This window comes from Temnothorax curvispinosus, unplaced genomic scaffold (genome assembly GCF_003070985.1).
Source record: "Temnothorax curvispinosus isolate PA1 unplaced genomic scaffold, ASM307098v1 QBEX01006188.1, whole genome shotgun sequence".
NCBI lineage: Eukaryota > Metazoa > Arthropoda > Insecta > Hymenoptera > Formicidae > Temnothorax > Temnothorax curvispinosus.
The window spans coordinates 1-18,833 of record NW_020215968.1 but is presented as its reverse complement, the minus strand read 5'-3'; the positions used below and the strand labels follow the sequence as shown (position 1 = coordinate 18,833).

Sequence of the window (18,833 nt, the reverse complement as noted above, 5' to 3'; positions counted from 1 at the left end):
CTTATAGCGTTTTTCACTGGCAGAGCCGGTGCGCTAAAGAAGTGCTCACCGATTCTTACATATACATACAGAGCGCAGGCAAACTCGACCAGCGTCGATAAAGAAGTGCTCACCGATTCTTACACATACATACAGAGCGCAGAGTTTTTGGCTGAATTCGGGGAGACGCGTAACATGTGCGTATGAAATTTTTTAACATACTTTTCTCTTATACTAAAGCTCGCAACTCATTTCTGCAAGCACAGGATTCTTCTTTATTGTATTTCCGTGACGGCTGCAAGGTTTTTGTATACGTACACAGTCTAAAACTTTTATCTGCAGCAAATGTTGTCATGAGTCGACCGCAGAATCGAAAATAAAAATGTAATTTTCTAATTTTTTTTCGTTTTTCATACGCAATTGGTGCCTGCCGTCTTCGTTATCGTTCATACTTTAATTCTGGACAAAAAATTTTTAATTCGGTGAAATCAATCAAAAGATTTGTGTGTCTGAAAATTTTGTGGTAAAACAGACCTGTCTTCAGCATCCCCTTAAAGCCGTCGTACACAAACCAACGTAAAGTGTATGTTTAATATAATCGGGTTAAATCATGAAATCCTCAATATTCTTTATTGCACTATTTGGTAAAATATGTACTGCGAGTATTTTATCAGTCGAAATATTTGCATTTTACTTTAAATATTAGATACTAAATCAGTGTACAACGGCTTTAAGGTGATCCTAAAGCCGTGATCCTAGCCGGTTTTTTTCGGTTTTTTTCTTAGCACTAATCTTTTAATTGGCTTTATAGAAATGCAAAATTCTTGTCTAGAATTAAAGTACGCATCAAAATCTAGGTCATGGTGGTCGAATTTATATGTGGTGGTCGTCACGTATAACAAAAAATATTAATTTTTTTTCGTTTTCGATATAAATTCGACCACCATGACCTAGATTTTGATGCGTACTTTAATTCTAGACAAGAATTTTGCATTTCTATAAAGCCAATTAAAAGATTAGTGCTAAGAAAAAAACCGGCTAGAATCACGGCTTTAGGATCACCTTAATGTGCACTGAGTGCGCACCAGTTCTGCCAGTGAAAAACGCTATTAGATAGTTCTGCCCCTCACACACAAAACAAAAGACTATTCTTTCATTTTTCTCTTCCAGTCGCTTTTACGTCAAATAATCGCGAAAATCGAGGTCTATTTATTATTATTGTATTTCTAAATTTAAACGGTCAATAATATCGGTTTTTTTTTACTAGTATTCCTAAAGTACCCTTCTACTATGGCTGCGTTCGGGGAGCGCACTATTAGCGCTATTTGCTTGCTTATTCTATCCTTGTTCTACACTTGATGAGCGATAAAGATAGAATGATGCAATAGCGCTAATAGCGCGCTCCCCGAACGCAGCCTTATCCATTTTTCATCACTTTCTCAAGATTCCTTCTAATTATTAAAATTAAAAATACGAGATTTTCGTATGCTTTGTGCATGCAATACATATGGAAAAAATGCAATTTTTTATAGCCGATTATCTTACGTTCGGGACGCTCAATTACTTTTAATTTGTACAAACGTGTAGATATCACATTTATATTAATATTGTAACGATGCACCCCGTTCGTTAAGCATCGTTCCCGGCCAGCAACCGCCGGATCAGTCGGGCGAAGACCAGGGCGCGGTGCGCCTATATTTTTAATACGTTCAAACGCACCGTGTGCGCGGGCCAAGCGCGGCACCGGTGTCTCCCGACGAACGCCGACGGGAGCCGAGCCTCACCGGAGACAAGCGCGCGGCGTCGCGCCGACCCACCACAGCACGACTCGCCACGATCGGCCTCCCTCCTAACGTTCGCCCGCCGCGTTCGAGCACTATAAGCCGACGCTCCGGAGAGAGAGAGACACTTCGTCTGATCTCCAGCAGTCCGCTATTCCGGACGAAAACCTATCCTCAGATCCTAGGGCGACACACCGACGAGGTTCGGAGCTCCGAGTCTCGACTGAGGGCTCTTAGGTGTCCCCGCACTCCATCACATCAACCCCGACGGCACGGTTACGCGGGGTCGAGCACGCTCGGCCTCGCAACGAGGGCTCTCGCTGCCGGGGCCCCGAAAATCCTCCACTATACGCTACGCGTTCGAATATATCGTAATATCGCGTCGTTCGCAAGTGCACATGCACTACCTGTAAAATACCGAGTCCGTCTAGTATCGTAATACCGCGTCGTTACTATAAGGGCACATGCACTACCTATAATATACCGCGTCCATCTATGTAATATACCAAGTCCGTCTCTGTAATATACCGAGCCCGTCGAATATTGTGATACCGCGTTCGTTATCGAGTGCACCCGCACTACCCCTTCGTTGTATATATCGCGTTCCGCCCGTCCCTACGCTATATCGAATACCGCGCTAACATTTCTCTTCGTGTATACAGTAAGCTGAATAAACGTTGCATGTACAACCTAAATTGATTATTGTCTCTGGGCCTTTCATCGAACTCCTAATCCGACACGCTAGTCCGCGTTCAATACTAAAGTCAGGCCGTTACAATATATAGTAAAATTTTCAAATTTTTCTTATGAATTGCAATTTACGGACTAATTACTTCATTTAGGGATAATTTAAAAACATCCAGTCTAATTTAAATCTATACCTGCTAATAAAAAGACGAACATCTTTCGTAAAGGAGCAAAGAAGCAATAATGCATCGTTTTATTAACATATAACAATAATGTAAAACCACTGTGAGGTAAAATGTAATTTTACGTGCCATCACGTACATCTTGGCTTATTGACTCCGAAATTGGCTTTCCTCAAGTGGCACAATTCGGTTTCACGTGCAGTTATTTTCTAAAAGAGTCATGCACTAATTATCATGAACGATAATTACTGACTACTAATTAACTATACTAATACTAATAAAATTACTATTACTACTGTTATATACATATGTGTATGAGGAAAAGATATTCTTCCTATGTAAATATCGCACTGATAACAAAAAATGATGAAAATACTCCTAATATCTTGTTTTACAATTCTTATTGACTTATAATTATGATATTAAAAGTTGGGAACAACAAGAAATAAATGAAATTCGCGCGGACACTACAAATGAAAATATCATATGAAATACTCTTGTCGATGACTTTCAAGAGCGGCTGCTAGGAGCGCCTTGTACTTCTTTTCTAAAGACCCCATCAAGTTGTACAGTTCGTTCTGCTTCTCCGAACATAAAAGCAAACATAACTTGCTCTTCTGTTCTTGGAATTGCAATTGCAAAATCTTGATCTCGAGATTTTTATTCTGCAATACCGTACAGTTTAAAAGTTCCGTCTCATATAACTCAAACTTGAAAAAATATCGATAATAATAATGATAATAAAAAGTAATAATAATAAATATTTTAAGAAAAAATTAGGAGTAAAACGAGATACTCGAGTTGAAGAGATTATTTCCGATAAAAGTTTCTTAGAAAGAGAGAAGAAGTTTCTTCATATATTTTTAGTACTCTGATAATGTGTTGCAACTTCTTTTCGTAAACGTGCTTTATGATGTCATTCAACTTCCTCAGCTTTGCGATGGTTTTCTTGAACATTCGAACTTTTAACACAAGGCTTTGAATCTGGGCTCGAGCTGTCAACTGTTTAACGCGACTTCGTAATCGAAATGCTTCATTGTCCACCTCGCTGTTCCCTTGACATTTCGTCGTTAGCTCTTGTCGCAATTGTTCGTTTTTAATTCGAAAACTTTCGAGCGTAGCAGTCAACATATCAATGCGATGTTTGCAAAGCTCCAGATGATTTCCCTCTACCATATTGTCATTATGACGACACGCAGCGTACACGCTCAAACTCGAGTTAGAATCACGAAGCTTTGATTTATTTCGCAGGTGATTTCTTTGGTCTGACGTTCGACTTGAACAATTTTGATGGTTTCTGTCCCAATCAGACAGTTTGCTCAAAGATGAGCTAGTGCAAATCTAATAAAAATAAAAATTACAATATAATAAAATATCTATTTATCGATAAAAGTTTAATGTAGAAATAAAAACCGGTTAATTATTTAAATGTGTGTGTGTGTGTGTGTGCGTGTGTGGAACACTTTTTATGGTATTAAAAATTTTAATAAAATATTATAATTTGTATCAAGCACTTCTTGAAACAATTTTCGAAACACTTTCACATGAAGTAATGCCCGTATCACACTAGCGATTAGGAATTGCGTTTACGTCATTTTTCGAAACGCTTTTACATGTGGTAAATAGTAAAACATTTTGTGCTGCCCTAGCAAAATGTCTCAGAATTTTTCATATTATTAATCAGAATTTCTATGAAAATTTCAAGACTTTCTCAGAATTTTACAGATTTTTAAAATACAAATTGTAAGTTTCTCAGAAAAACTTGGACAAAATAATAATGAAATAGTTCATATTTTTCTCGCTAACACATCTTTGCAGAAATCTAAATAAATATAAGAAAATCTGCACTATTTATCAGAAATTTTTACCATACAAAACTGAAATATTCCGAAAATTCTCATCCAATTATTTCCGAAAGTATCTGAAAGATTTGGCACATTTTTTTCAGAATTTTTCATAAATGTAAAATATGAAAATTGTTTTCACCAGGGTGTCCTGGAGAAGGAACGCAAAGAATGAAAATAATGGCTACGTACCGCATGACAAGATGATGGCAACGGCGTTAATAGGCTACTAGAAGGTTCAGTTCTGAATATTTTTTCGAGCGTGCCTGCTCTTAGCTGTCGAGAGAGTTCCAACAAATATTCGTTCCTCAAGTTACGTTGCGAGACAGTCGAGTTTAATTTATCGAGCCAGATCCTGCATAAATGCACCTCTTCCACAGATCTCAGATTCAGTATGTACGTTCTGACGTGTGTCAAAGTTCGCTTAAAATGTTCATCCAATTTTAAAGCTTCTTGCTCGTCGCGTTCTTTTACTTTCGACATGGTATTACAAACTGACAACTCGTAGGTTACAAGAATGACACGGACCACCATCCACCATTGAGAGACAAAGGTATCAATGCATGATCACGAACAACAGCTATCAATGAAACTGAAGACCGTGGTTTCATGCATAATGCCCATTATGCATCATTTATCCTTGTTTAACATTTAGTGAACAAAAAGGATAAATGATGCATTATATATGCATCATGCGCTAAACGGAATACACCCCAAGTCGCTCTCTATTAGGCATAAGAAATATATGAAACTTGATGCGCTATGCCATAGTTAACCCTAGACAGACTCACTTATTTTTCTCATACGTGAATGACTCACTGGGGTAATACATTACCCCAAACTTGTACCGCGTGTATAATATTTCCAGAATGTTCTTAGAAAACTTTATAATAGATAATTTTGTTTGTTGTTTAATAGGGAAGACGGTAGTCATCAATTTGCGGTAGTAAAAAAAACAGTAAAAAAATTTCGAGAAACAAGAAAAAAACCAAAAATTGGGCTAAAATGACTATTTTTATAAAAAATGCTGTAGTTTTTCATAAAATTCACCGATTTTAAAATTTCTAACGGATTTTGAAAGACGAATAGACAACCTTCAAGGGCATGTAAGCGATTTTTTCGTTTCTTAAAAAAAACATATTTCTTTGAACATCTGAAGTAGAGGAAATGACGAAAAACTGTCGGATGGGAAAAATCGCAAGAAATGGAAAGTAAAACAGATTCTGTCGATTATTATTTATTTGAAAGGTAGTCGAAAGTTATAAAAGTATATGGAAACAGTAAAATTAACTCCACAAAAACTTTACAAAGTTTTAATCAGTTGCTGTGCAAGAACAGCAAAAATGAAATAATTGACCGAATCTTAAAGAATTATATATGAAACAGGGGTAGAATTTTCCGGGGAGTGCTATAAAGTGTATAATTTTTCATTATCGATTTTCACAAAAAATTTGAAATATTACTGTGGTAAATGTCGAACGTAAACGGCCAAAGGGGGTAATACGTTACCCCAAACGATTTTCTTTTTCGGTTTTCAGCACGGATCTAAGGCACTCGCTGAATGACGAAGGTCGACTGCCGGATGACTAAATCACTAAACTGAATTATGGTTAGAGTCTCGGTATGAAAACTAACCTTCCTAAGTCAGGGGCGTAATTTGAATTTCGCGTGGGGTAACGTATTACCCCAGTGAGTCTGTCTAGAATTAAATATCCTTTATTTCTAAAGTATTAACGTACAAGGAAATACACATGCTATGCAATCTGATTTATATTTTTCTCTCTTCTAATTACTTTATGCTATATGTATTACATTTACTATAATTTTTTTATACAATATGCTAACAATTACGTTTATAGATCAGTGACTAACTCTATTGTTTATCACAAAAAATAGAGACATTATATACAAAATATGGAGTATGTATGTACATCGTATTAAAAGTAATATAGCTGGAGGTTTGCTTTCGCTATTCACTATGACGAGATGTAAAAGACATTCATATGGCACAACATATTGTTATCAATATTCTCTAATATTGTTATCTAGGTAAATATATAAATTACATATTGCATGTTTATTTACATAAAAAAGGCTATAAACGATATTTATAAGCAAAGATGTGTTATCTTTCACAGTACATGTTACATGTATTTGTTTTCTTATTTCAAGTTTATTAATTTCACTATCTTGTTAGTCTATGCTAGGAAAGAGACACTTGCTTATTAAAAATTGATATTTGCATGCATCTAAAGTAAAACTAAGGGGTTAAATATCAGTTTGTCCCTTAATTATTAAATATTATTTAATAATTTAACCGTAGTTACCCTTTCATAGCCAAGATATCACAGAGCATCTTGTATATATCGACAAAAGTTCTCTCGCAATATTAAAATAATTCATCTCTTCTTTAGAAAACTATGTTCTTTTTATTTTTTTCAGTGATGTATATATAGGGTGTTCGGCAATTTTTTACGATGCCAAAGAATGAAAGTAGATTGGCTCAAACTGAAAAGAAATGTTATGTACCATTTTGTGAAATTTTATTCATAATAACTATTGGTTATTAAACTAAGCAAATGAGCGCATGAAAAGCGATAGACAGCTTAGCAACGGTGAGCGGTGATCATCATCTATAGCAAGAGATGGAGTCACACAGCGAGCGGCAAACGACTCACGACATTTTACGTGCTTGCCGAGTCCAGCCTATCGCTTTTTAAGCGCACATTAGCTTAGACAGTTTAATTAATAACTCAATAACTATTGCGAATTTCGCAAAATGGTACATAACACTTCTTTTCAGTTTGAGCCAATCTACTTTCATTCTTCGGCATTGTAAAAAATTACTAGACACCCTGTATAATATCAAATTGTCTACTACTTTGAATAGCGACTTACTATATACAAAAATAATTTCATCCAAGAAATACTCGATTTTCCAATCGTTAGTGATCGTGAATGGCCTAGTTTACACCGATCACTTGATACGCGTATTAAATAGTAAATAACTAGTAAATAAGTCTGATTATTGGCTGATCAGTTCAAATATACTATATGATACGCGTATCAAGAGATCGGTGTAAACTAGGCCATTGCTTTTTAAAATCGTAGATTATACGTTCGAAATCCAATCGCCGATTTTTCAAGCAAAAGAGCTATTACACGCGACTATTTATTTTCAACTGATTCTCGGTAGTCTGTTTCAGCTCTATCAACTTTACTTTCATTGGCTGAACATTGGTGCCTATCCACTCTTCGATCATCGATGAGAAAAAAACCGCTTCCATCTGAACTCGCAGATAACCTTCCAAAGAAGACAATTCCAATAATAATCTGGAATGACATACCATGTACCCAAAATTTACGAGATGTAGTGTACTTTCATATGTAGACGATCTTACTGTAAAAGTACTTACTCCGTAAAAGCAGGCACCAAATTCTCCAGTTGCATGGGATTTGTGTAATTGTTCGCCACCTGCCACGGATTCATCCACGTCATGATCCTGTCATTGGAACAATTTACTTTATGTATACAATCAACACTCGACTTAATCTGTCAGTTTCTATCTCCGAATTTCTAATATTTAAGAGAAAAATCTTTCGTTTTTTATATATTTATAAAAATAATCATTATTCTGTCTTGTACTTATATCTTATATGTAAATAATAGTTACTTTCTCTCTCTCTTTTTCATAGCCAAGATATTACAGAACATCTTGTATATATAACAAAAGTTCTCTCGTTTTTTGTACGCAGTATTAAAATAATTCATCTCTTCCTTAGAAAACTATATGTTCTTTCTTCAATATTTAATTCAAAACAAATCAAGATACGATAAATTATCGAAAATTTTTTGCAAGGTCAGAATAAAATTTTCAGAGTAATATAAACCGTTTCTGTGCTTACTGATCGCTGCTGACAATATTGTGAAATTTTATCCTGAAGTTGAGAAACCACTCCATGCCCACGGCTATTTGCCATCCAGGAAAGAACAAATTACTGGGAATTGAGACTGGTCTGAGCTGTGGAGTTATATGCAACGGGTGATCGATGTATCCCAAGCTCTTTGCAACCTGCGTGTGCGTTTGCTCCGAATAGCCGTAGAGCCAAACTTTCAAGCATAAAGCTAACGAGGGTATCGCCGTGGGCAACAATTCACACATTGTGGCATAATGATCATACCTAAAAAATCACAATTGACTAATGTAATCGAGAATCTCGAGATAGCTTGTGAAAATTTTTTTGAACTTTCTCACCTTGACCAGCCGGTGAATGCTGTACCACGAAATTCGTGCACCTTACTCACGTGAACTCCCAGCTCCTCCAGCCATTTCTCGTGATTACTTATGTGATGTCGAATTATAGGAATGTGTTGTGTGGAGCCGGTAGCTCCTTTGAACGCGGTTGCCGCCCAGATATTGGGAAAGACCGCGCTGTACTTATCCCACAATCCTAATAATTTGTTATAACAATCATAGTCTAGCAAAATATTTTTAAATTTCTTGATATATATAAAAATAAAAAAGAAACAGAGAAAAAAATACCATCGGGTAATGCAAAATTGTCTCTGGGATTGTAATGCCACACCATGGGTTCTACGTATTTGCCGATGTAATGTTCTATAAAGAGAAAAGAGAAAGATTGGTCGCGTGAAGAGGTCTGCGCGACCAAATGATGCAAACAGGCTCTATCGAGATACCGTTCAAAACCTGTAAGTCTATCGATCTCAGCATGTCATCCCAGATAATGATCTTTAAGTATGGATAAGTTTCCTGAATGTATTGGGCTATCGCCAGAATATGTTCCAGGTACAACGATGATTTGCCATATTTGCTGGCTGCTGCTCGCTTAGTGCAGACAGAACAAAGGCCCAAGTGCCATACTTCGTCAGAGCCTATATGCAGATACTGTATGTCAGGATGAAAGCTAACGATCTGACGTATCAACGACTTCACCATAGGAAGAGTTCTTGGATTTGACGGGCAGATAGAACTTGGAAAAGGTTCCACCTCGCGCAGCGATCTCCATTCATCGTGTTTTAAGATAAACTGAAATTTAAATAACAATAAACTTATCGAACAACACAATGGTTGGAATTTAGGAATAATCGCCATCTCTCTTGAATTAGGACTTTGAAAATAAGAGGAATGTAAGATTGTACAGCAAGTACAAGCTTCAAACGAAATAATTTTTGCTGTACCTCCATATGACCGAAAGTTTGTACCAATGGGACAACCGCCAAGCCGCAATCGCCTGCTATCTGCAAGATGTGTCTAGCCTCCTGGACTGTGTATCCACTCGCCAAACTGCTTGGACCATTGCTTCCTATCGGAGAAAGTTCCCGGTTGTAGGGAAATGTATCTTCCCATTCCAGCAATAATCCGGTAGCTCCCCATGTTCGCAATAGCGGAAAGAGCTGTAAATTTTCTAGTAAGTCATAAGAATAAAAATAAGCACAGACAAAAGTTAAAGAAAATTATTATGACAATTGTTTGTCCATTCAATATACAGCCTCTTGACAACTGTTGACAACTCCGACCGAGATTGAAATTGTGCTGAGGTTTACTTGAATTCAAAGACGAAAGAAATGTGATTTATCTCATATAAGTTTCGCTACTGTCAGCTTTTGAATTGTAACTCTCTGCTTGTGTATCAAAGACGAAATATCAATATTTCATTATTCTTTCATAAATATCTTTGTTTCAGGCAGAAATGAACTATCTATTTTTATCCCCTTTAATACATGTTACGAATCAACTATAATCCAGTGAGCAAAATGTTCCAGTAAGCAAACTGCCCGTAATATGACAACAAATTAAGAGCAAATTGACTTAGATATCTCAACAGAATCAGCATCATTTGGGTCCGCATTAAATTTGCGTTTTCCTAGCAGACTGCATATAATCTAACAGCGGATTGTCGGCAGAAATTGAATAGAATCTATTATTTCTTAAATATATATTTAGATGATTACGAAACAGTAGATTCTGCTCAATTTCTGCAGTAAATCTGCCATTCAGTTAACAGTATATTCAGTTAACAGATTCTGTTATATTTCTACTGGAATTCTACTGACAAAATTTGTATACTTTGGTATCTATTATAGAAACTTTTCAGAATAGATTCCGATCGGAATTATTCCGTTTTCCCTAGAAAACACACAAAACGGACACAATAAAAATCTAAAACAACTAAATAATTCTTATGTCAGAATACAAAATTTTCGACAAAGTAAGCTGATAAAATATATGTTCCATTGGTACAACAGCGTAGCACTCTGGCCTAGTTTACATCGATCACTTGATAGGCGTATTAAATAGTAAATAACTAGTAAATTAGTTTGATTATTGGCTGATCAGTTCAAATATACTATTTGATACGCGTATCAAGAGATCGGTGTAAATTAGGCCATTAAAAGGCCCAGTTTCACAAGTGTCAGTTAACTTTTAATCTTAGATTAGTTAATCACTCTTCGTCTCCTTCTGACGTCCCTCTTAGAAAGACGAATTAAAAGAAAGGAGAAGAATGCTTCAAAGCATTTGGGCTACGGTCCACTTGACGCTATACAAATGCATCAAAGCATTCCTCTTCTCTTTTCTTTCAATGAAGAAAGAAGGAAAAGAAAAACGCTCCAAAGTATTTGTAGCGTCAAGTGGACCACAACCTTGTAGTATTAAGTGGATCACAGCCTCAGGCGCGCGATTGTAGTATTCGAAGCGCAATCTGTGACGTGCGATAAAAATCAGGTTATCAGGACAGCACTTGGGTAAGGAAAAGACACTTCTGCGTCCGTGCGGATTTTAAACGGAAAAACGTGTGTGATGGTGAATCTTGGAATGCGTTGGCGCGAGAGACAAGGTAATTGGCCTCGAGCGTTTACGACCGGCATGTACCTTTTCAAAGTAGCAGGTCCGCGGTGGTGCGCCCTTCAAGTCAAGGTGGACCAGCCTAGAAAAGAAAGGTCGATTCGCCAGGTCGCGACACTTCGTTCGTCGAGAGATACGCGGTGATTTGCGTCGGTCGGTCCGGTTACCTTACCTGTGCGAGCCCAACGTCAAGGCGTCCATCTTCTCTCCCATTCCATTCATCGGTCAGACGACATTGGTCGAAGGAAGAACGACGACTTTTGGCGCGGAACGAGTGGATTCCGCGAGCCCGCCTGACCTGTCGTTGATCGTCTCGTGACTGTATATGTATGTATGTACGTACATACATACGTTCACGGAAAGGTTGTAACACTTTTTTTTTGATGATTTTTGGAATGCGCAGAAATTTTGAGATCGCGATTCACCATCTCTAGGGGCCGGTATCACAGTCTCCGATTAACGTGATCCTCCGATTAAACTCACTCTGCATCGCAGGATCCCCTTGTCGGTCTTTAATAGTATCTCGTCGGTGCTTAAAGGGATCCTGGATACCGACAATTACAATCAAAGCTCGTTCTTTAAAACGGCTTTATAGATCGCAAAATCCTTTTACAGGAGTAAAGTATAGGTACTAATGAAGAGTGGAAATGTAAAATAATTAGTAATAATTGAAAAAAATGTAAAAATGTATAACCTTATTTTCTAATATAAACAGTTGTATATAAGTAATATGTACGAAATGAAATGTTCCCACTCTTCAGAAGACGAGCACAAACAATAACGTACCTTTGAAATTGAGATTGAAAGCCTGGAATAAAAATGAGACGTTCGAAGAAATTATAACCTACAACCATGTCTATCCTTGTCTATTATCATTGTCTATACAAGGACAGATATAGAATTTGGTCGGTAATACAAACGGCTTAAAACAAAGCCCCAAGGGGATATGCTAAAGTGACTCAATTACCGACAATTACAGTCAAAGGTCTAATTTTGAAACGGCTTTATAGATCACAAAATCCTTTTACAGGAGTAAAGTATAGGTACTAATGAAGGGTGGGAATTTAAATAATTAGTAATAATTGAAAAAAATTAAAAATGCTGTTACCTCATTTTCTAATATAAACAGTTGTATAAGTAATATGTACGAAATGAAATGTTCCCACCCTTTAGAAGACGTGCACAAACAATAACGTACCTTTGAAATTGAGATTGAAAGCCTGGAATAAAAATGAGACGTTCAAAGAAATTATAACCTATAACCATGTCTAGCCTTGTCTATCATCATTGTCTATACAAGGACAGATATGTATGCCGTTTGTATTACCGACCAAATTCTATATCTGTCCTTGTATAGACAATGATGATAGACAAGGAGAGACATATCACATTTCGATCAATATCAGAAGATCATGACGTGATGAAATCTGATCATCAGGCATTGCTATCTGGTTTACGCGAAGGAATTATCGTAAGTTACTAGAGAAGTACCGCTCGCGTAAACCATGGTATAAACCATGTATTTATACCATGGCGTAAACGTAGTAGTAGTTAACAATAGGCTTGTTCGCGTTGCTTGAAATCCCCAAACATTTTTGCACTTGAAATGAGATAAATATATATTCGGCCGTTGGAGAGAGAGAAAGCGAAGATGCTGAGTGCAAAAAGTGCAAGCAACGCGAACAGACCCAATAAGATGACTGTATAATTATTATTTATATTTTACGACTTTATAAAAAATGTTAGTTATTGAATGATTAATATTTGTCCGTTATTTAATGACTTACTTTGAAAAAATGTGTGCTAACAAGTTTCGATAAAATATAATTTTTATTTTTGTTGTATATGTACTTTACTTTTATATAAAACGCTACAACTACACGTGTGTGATAGTATCATCTCCCAAATATATAACATTCATGAAACATGTTCTAAGTTCAGTGAATCGACATGAATATCCTGATGATTGATTGAATCGTGCTATTTGGTTCTCAACTTTTATGAAAGACGCCGAAAAAAAAACTTTGGCGCACAGTATGCTTGTCCTGATGAACACAATATGGAAACCAACGAGCACAGAATAAAATTTTCAACGTATGATACAAGAATGGGAAATTCGCACAATTTCTCACTTTCGGCATCAATAAGATAATATGAACGCAATGATTAAAATTATAAAATAAAATTGAAGGATAAAATACATAAAATACAGCTAGTTTTATTTTAACTTTTGGTTTTGATGTTGTTATATATACCAGTGGATGAATCTTTTATTTGTATTCTATATTCTATACTTGTTAGTCAAAAACCCGTTTTTCAAGCGAGACTTAATCAAAATAATCGGCTTGAGATTTAAAATTGGACGTCGTATTTTCGTGTATTTGGCACTTTAGTTGCGACGTATCTTAATATAAAAAAAAAAAAAAATAAAATACAAAGGAATTTAAAAGTGGAACGAGCAACCAGAGCGACAGTTTGTCGAGCAGCGATTTTTATTGTACAAAGTCTAGTGAAAGAGTTTGCCTCAAATCAGACAATGTCTTCATACTTTGTTGTAACATGTTATTTTATCTGTATAAAGTCGCCTAGGGATGGTCGCTGTATTAGATAAATTATATCACTATGTTATGGTTAAAGCCTGAAATGCGAGCATTCCTAGGATTGACTGGTCAATTCTGCGGAACGACCAAACGTCTTGATTAAACACAGTTTTTAGAAATAGGCTTGGAGTTATAGTTTTTTTTTTTTGCGGAGGAGGGGCTCCGCCTATTTGTGTACTGTCTATACAGACATATCAGCAAATTACTACAACGACAAGATGCTTGGTTGTCCGGCAGAATTGATTAATCAATCCTAGAACATTGTCCGCGTTTCAAGCTTTGACTATAACAACTATACAGTCCTATAGCACGCACGGAAAAATATATTGTTTCATATCAAATACTGAATTCCATAATAGTGAAACCAGTGAAACTTAAATTTATTCTCCGCAATATCAAAGAGGGATCTATTTGTCTCTGAGATTGTATTCAAATCGGTAACATTAAATACCTATAATTACAAGGGAGCCTAATTCACAAATATAAAAAATTATACAAACTCTCTTTCTAGCTTTTACGAATTTATTAATAATATATTGGATATATTAGATGATCCAAAGTTTTGTAAATGGAAACTCGATACCATATGCTTGCTCTGGTGCGTTTTTCAGAGATCGGATATTAATATTCTGCTGGCAAGTGCAGAAATTAAGAGGACAATACACACGAGACCCATCCCCAGCGTAATATGGGCAGGAGTATAACGACAGTCAGCGATATACAAAAATTGCGATCGGTCGATTTAAAAAAATTGAGCTAATCTTAATATCTACGCTTACGTTATGTTAATATAGATCGATCGAGCAAGCAAGTCAATATGCCCATCGAACACAAAAGGCGCCAGCGGAAACCAAAAAGCGATGGTGACAATAATTTATATCTGATAAACATAAAGTGTCACCGACGTCCAGCTTCAGCAGCGACTTTTTTATTCTTTGTTAAATAAATTAGTTAAACGACTTGATTCACATCCTCTCTTCCATTTCAGACTATCATTTTAACTATACTCCAAAATTTGCTTGTGATAAAACAGGAGATATCTGAAAAGCAAAAATTTTACTTAACGACTGAGAGAATGAGGTACCTTTTTCTTTTCCGTGTACTCGCTGAAAAATTCTAATAAATTCTAGGTAATTGATTTTCATCTATTTTGAAAAACGCGCTATCTTATCTTACCCTTCGCTGGACAAGACGTCCTTCAGCTTGGCTCGCGTAATCAAATGATCATTGCACTTGAACCATTGATCTCTGTGTTGCCTGATGAAAGCAGTATAATGTCCAGTCTCTAAGGAGCCCTCGTGATTTATTACGGCGAACAGAGAATACCTATTATTAGCAATCATGTTTTAATTCAATATATATACATTTCTTTTAAAATGTTAGTTATAATGTTGGTCATCCATAATAATTCGGTTTTAACATAAATTTTTTTTATTAAGCAGTCTGATAGATCATGGCATACTTTCTTTGTAAACTTTTTGAATTTTTGCAATATCTTCAAAATTGAAGAAAATATAGTACACGAAAATGTGCTGTGACGTCATACCTTATATAAGAAATGACGTCATACCTTTTGAAGTTGCCGTCATCAAAGAAACTTTAGCAAGCTATAACTTTCTCAAATTTAGGTTTTTTTTTTTAATTCAAAAAGTACTAAAAATCAGCTTAGATTCTCTACATTAATTATAGATACCGCTTAATAAAAAAGAAATGTTAAAACCGAATTGAAAATAGGGAAAAATTGTAAACCATTTCACGAGATATCACTACCTATTGTCACTGAAGCTCATATCTTCTCCGTTCTTCGACAAGCCGTCCAGCATAGCACTATTGTTGTTGCCATTGCGCTTATGCGACATGAACGGCGTCATGTCTAATTGTTCCGGAAACGAGATAAATGTAGAGATTTTCTTCTTAAAAATCTTATCCTGGATTATGAAGTGTTCAAAGCGTTTTAAGTGAAAGATTGCCACGATTGGCAATTGCTTCATCGTTAATTGCTTTGTGCTTTCTTGATAAGTCTCACAGTTGCTACATTTGATCTTCGCACTAGAACCTAGATATTCGGCTCTGGTAAATTTTTCCAGGCAATCTAGCAAAGAAGTGGGTGACCCAGGTGTGTCAGTACCAGAGGCACCAGCTGCCGAAGTTAAATCCAAAGATATGTCCCAAAATGGATCTATTGTGGTAGACACACCACTGAAAAAGAAAATAAAGCGTAACAGATGAGTCATGCTTAATATAGTAAATCCCCATTGTATTGAATTCTAAAATGTATTGTTCTCGAAGAAACATTTATACTTATATTATCTGGCTTAATAATTATTATTTTATCATACATAAAGTAAGCTATATATGCATTTATCACATTATTTATTGCTTTTTAGAATATTTAGATGTTTATAGATTCTATGATACATATCTCCTCTATCTATTCTCTATCTATCTATACATACAGGGTGTTCCATTTTAGACAAGCGAAATATCTTGAAAACTGAGTCCGGCAGACAAAAATGTTTCAAACAAAAGTTACAAGGTTTTGAGGGGTCCACATGATGAAAATACGGACTTGACTTTGAACTTTTCAAGGCCAAGTCAATGTGATCGATGTTTTCTTAAATAAAACTCCTTATTTTTTATTGCATATTTTTATAACCCTCGTCGAGACGTTTCCAAAACATTATAATAAAGCTCTGTTTCGTTAAGAATTTTTTGAGATATTTCAAATTTCGTCATGATATTTTTAATATAAAATATGAAATATCTCGTAAGGTACTTACTTTTCGATGACTTTACCTTGTCAAATTGTCATTTTTCCTTCTATTATAATATCTAATTAGTAATATAAAATATGAAATATCTTGTAAAGTATTCATTTTTCGATGACTTTACCTTAATACTGTTATAGAATAATGAAAAGAATCGAATAATAATATTAATTTTTACATTTGCAATTTTGTAAAATTTATATTTAAAATATCATGACAAAATTTGAAATATCTCAAAAAATTCTTAACAAAACAGAGCTTTATTATAGTGTTTTAAAAACGTCTCGATAAGAGTTATAATATGCAATAAAAAATAAAGAATTTTATTTAAGAAAACATCGATCACATTGACCTTGGAAACCTGGCCTTGAAAAGATCACTCAAGGTCAAATCCATATTTTTATCATGTGGCCCCTTCCAAATCATGCAACTTTTGTCTGAAACATTTTTGTCTGCCAGGCTTAGTTTTCGAGATATTTGGCTGGATTCTTTAAAATGGAACACCCTGCATATATAGTATATTTTTATTGAGAAAAAGATTAACATACTTGCAAGCCTGACAAACAACATCGCTTTGAAGACACCCAGTAAATATCTGATCGATGATACATTTGCAGTGATGAGGGTTGTTTTTAACCAGTATCGGAGCGGCTCCACAGTGTCTATGGAGAACGTCCAGTGTAGCAATGAAGAATTCGTGGGCGTCCTGCTGCTCGTAACCTGCCAGATGTCTAACATGGGTCCAAATCAGATGCAGAAGTTTGTGAAGTGTCAGCGGGGCCTTGTTGCCAGAATAGAACTCCTGGAACAAATGGGATACCTCGCAGACCAGACAGCGACTCGGTTGCGGGCAGTGATGACGGTCAGCAAGGAAGTAATCTCGTAACAGTGGAGTGTGAATCAGTGCCTGTACGATGCAGTTCACGAAACAGGTATTCCCAAGATTGATTAGTCCCCTTAAACCTGAAACCATAAAGCAACGTGAATTTTTATATTATTATATAAGAAATGATACATATTTGAATCGTTATTGTAACATTGTTCAATTATATTTTCCTGAAAATAACATTATATACAATTATAATGTTATACAAATAAAATTATTATCTTTACACAAGGCTATGCAGGTCTATAAATTAAACTAACAATAAACTTATGAGTTTTTCTGATACCTATAGTGGAATTTTCTACGACGCGTCTTCGGCGCGGATGCTTTCTCAGCAACTCCGCTTCTATCTGCGTGGGTTCCCACGTCCGATAGAATTCCCCGAAGCTCAAGGATTTTGCTGTCTCGCTCCATTGCGCTTTCGCCACTGTTAACAATTCTCTATCGTATACATAATCGCCGCATTGGAAGCACAGAATATTCCCATAACACAGATCAACGGCTGCGATAATAAAACAACAAATAAAACAGGCAATTAATTAATTATAAAATATAGAACTCGCATTTAACAATTACATTTTTATAATAGTTACTTTTAATGAAATTTGAATTTACAGAATAGGTCTAAAAAAATATCTCATTACCTAGAAAATGTTTTTTCGTTTTCGCATGCTCTTGTATGTGACCTTTTATATAGCAGCCAAAAAATATGCAATGAAGACAAGAATGTAGGCGATCTTTATAAGTTTTACATGTGTGACATAAACAGCTCACAGCCTGCAAAATAAAACATGTAATATTAACAATCTTGTTAATTTCTGTGTTAACAATATTGTAACATTTTATTTTATTTATTATGCAAATATAAATCAAAAATTTAAATTTTATATAAGATTTAAATTAAAAACGACTGTTTTTAAGGGGATGCTGAAGCCATCTGTTTTACCGGTATTTTTTGTTAGCACGTAGCGTCGTATTAATTTAACAGAATTAAAAATCCTTCTCCAGAATTGCAGTACATACATTAATGATTCGGGGGAACTCCGATTTTATATAGAAAACGAGAAAAAATTACGGAAGTACAGATTTTCTTATCCTACTTTTATCCCAATAAAAGCGTCTCGAGTTGCGGCGAGCTGTCAGCTCGTCACAAGATGTATTTCATATAAGAGATATACCATTGGTACGAACGCGAAAACAAGTTCCCCCGAATTGCACAACAAGAAAAACATCGATAAAC

The 18,833-nt window shown here is 35.6% G+C and overlaps 3 protein-coding genes across 5 annotated transcripts; all 3 read right to left on the bottom strand.

Moving 5' to 3' along the window:
* Positions 1-2,878: 2,878 nt before the first annotated feature.
* LOC112455560 lies at positions 2,879-5,365 on the bottom strand. The gene is made up of 2 exons (XM_025017572.1): positions 4,666-5,365; positions 2,879-3,970 (listed from the first exon to the last, which is right to left on the bottom strand). Exons 1-2 carry the CDS (start codon positions 5,005-5,007, stop codon positions 3,440-3,442), a joined length of 873 nt encoding a protein of 290 aa, XP_024873340.1. The 5' UTR covers positions 5,008-5,365; the 3' UTR covers positions 2,879-3,439.
* A 1,164-nt stretch (positions 5,366-6,529) lies between these two features.
* Positions 6,530-11,964, bottom strand: LOC112455558 (hexosaminidase D-like). Of its 3 annotated transcripts, XM_025017569.1 has the most exons (9): positions 11,512-11,651; positions 11,367-11,421; positions 9,674-9,889; positions 9,173-9,521; positions 9,018-9,092; positions 8,730-8,925; positions 8,380-8,655; positions 7,890-7,976; positions 6,530-7,806 (listed from the first exon to the last, which is right to left on the bottom strand). In XM_025017569.1, the coding sequence occupies exons 1-9, from the start codon at positions 11,559-11,561 to the stop codon at positions 7,632-7,634; spliced, it is 1,479 nt and encodes a 492-aa protein (XP_024873337.1). In that variant the 5' UTR covers positions 11,562-11,651; the 3' UTR covers positions 6,530-7,631. The 3 variants fall into 3 exon arrangements, with proteins under 3 accessions (XP_024873337.1, XP_024873336.1, XP_024873335.1); XM_025017568.1 differs by lacking the exon at positions 11,367-11,421 and having other exon boundaries at positions 9,698-9,889; positions 11,512-11,964; XM_025017567.1 differs by lacking the exon at positions 11,367-11,421 and having other exon boundaries at positions 11,512-11,962.
* Positions 11,965-13,536: 1,572 nt separating this feature from the next.
* On the bottom strand, positions 13,537-18,466 carry LOC112455559 (ubiquitin carboxyl-terminal hydrolase 22; the record flags this gene model as incomplete). The annotated part of the gene is made up of 6 exons (XM_025017570.1): positions 13,537-14,979; positions 15,116-15,265; positions 15,710-16,138; positions 17,256-17,670; positions 17,880-18,095; positions 18,238-18,466. Coding segments are annotated over 6 exons (1,482 nt in total), but the record flags the coding sequence as incomplete, so codon positions are not given.
* Positions 18,467-18,833: the final 367 nt, after the last annotated feature.

Excerpts from the sequence above, each read along its gene's own strand:
- LOC112455560 (XM_025017572.1), bottom strand. The coding sequence starts at position 5,007 with ATGGTGGTCCGTGTCATTCTTGTAACCTACGAGTTGTCAGTTTGTAAT. Across the intron at positions 3,971-4,665 it reads TGCCATCATCTTGTCATGCG|ATTTGCACTAGCTCATCTTT; the intron begins GTACGTAGCCAT and ends TATTTTTATTAG.
- LOC112455558 (XM_025017567.1), bottom strand. The coding sequence starts at position 11,688 with ATGTATGTACGTACATACATACATATACAGTCACGAGACGATCAACGA. Across the intron at positions 8,926-9,017 it reads CAATTTTGCATTACCCGATG|GATTGTGGGATAAGTACAGC; the intron begins GTATTTTTTTCT and ends ACAAATTATTAG. Across the intron at positions 7,977-8,379 it reads AATATTGTCAGCAGCGATCA|GATCATGACGTGGATGAATC; the intron begins GTAAGCACAGAA and ends TTCCAATGACAG.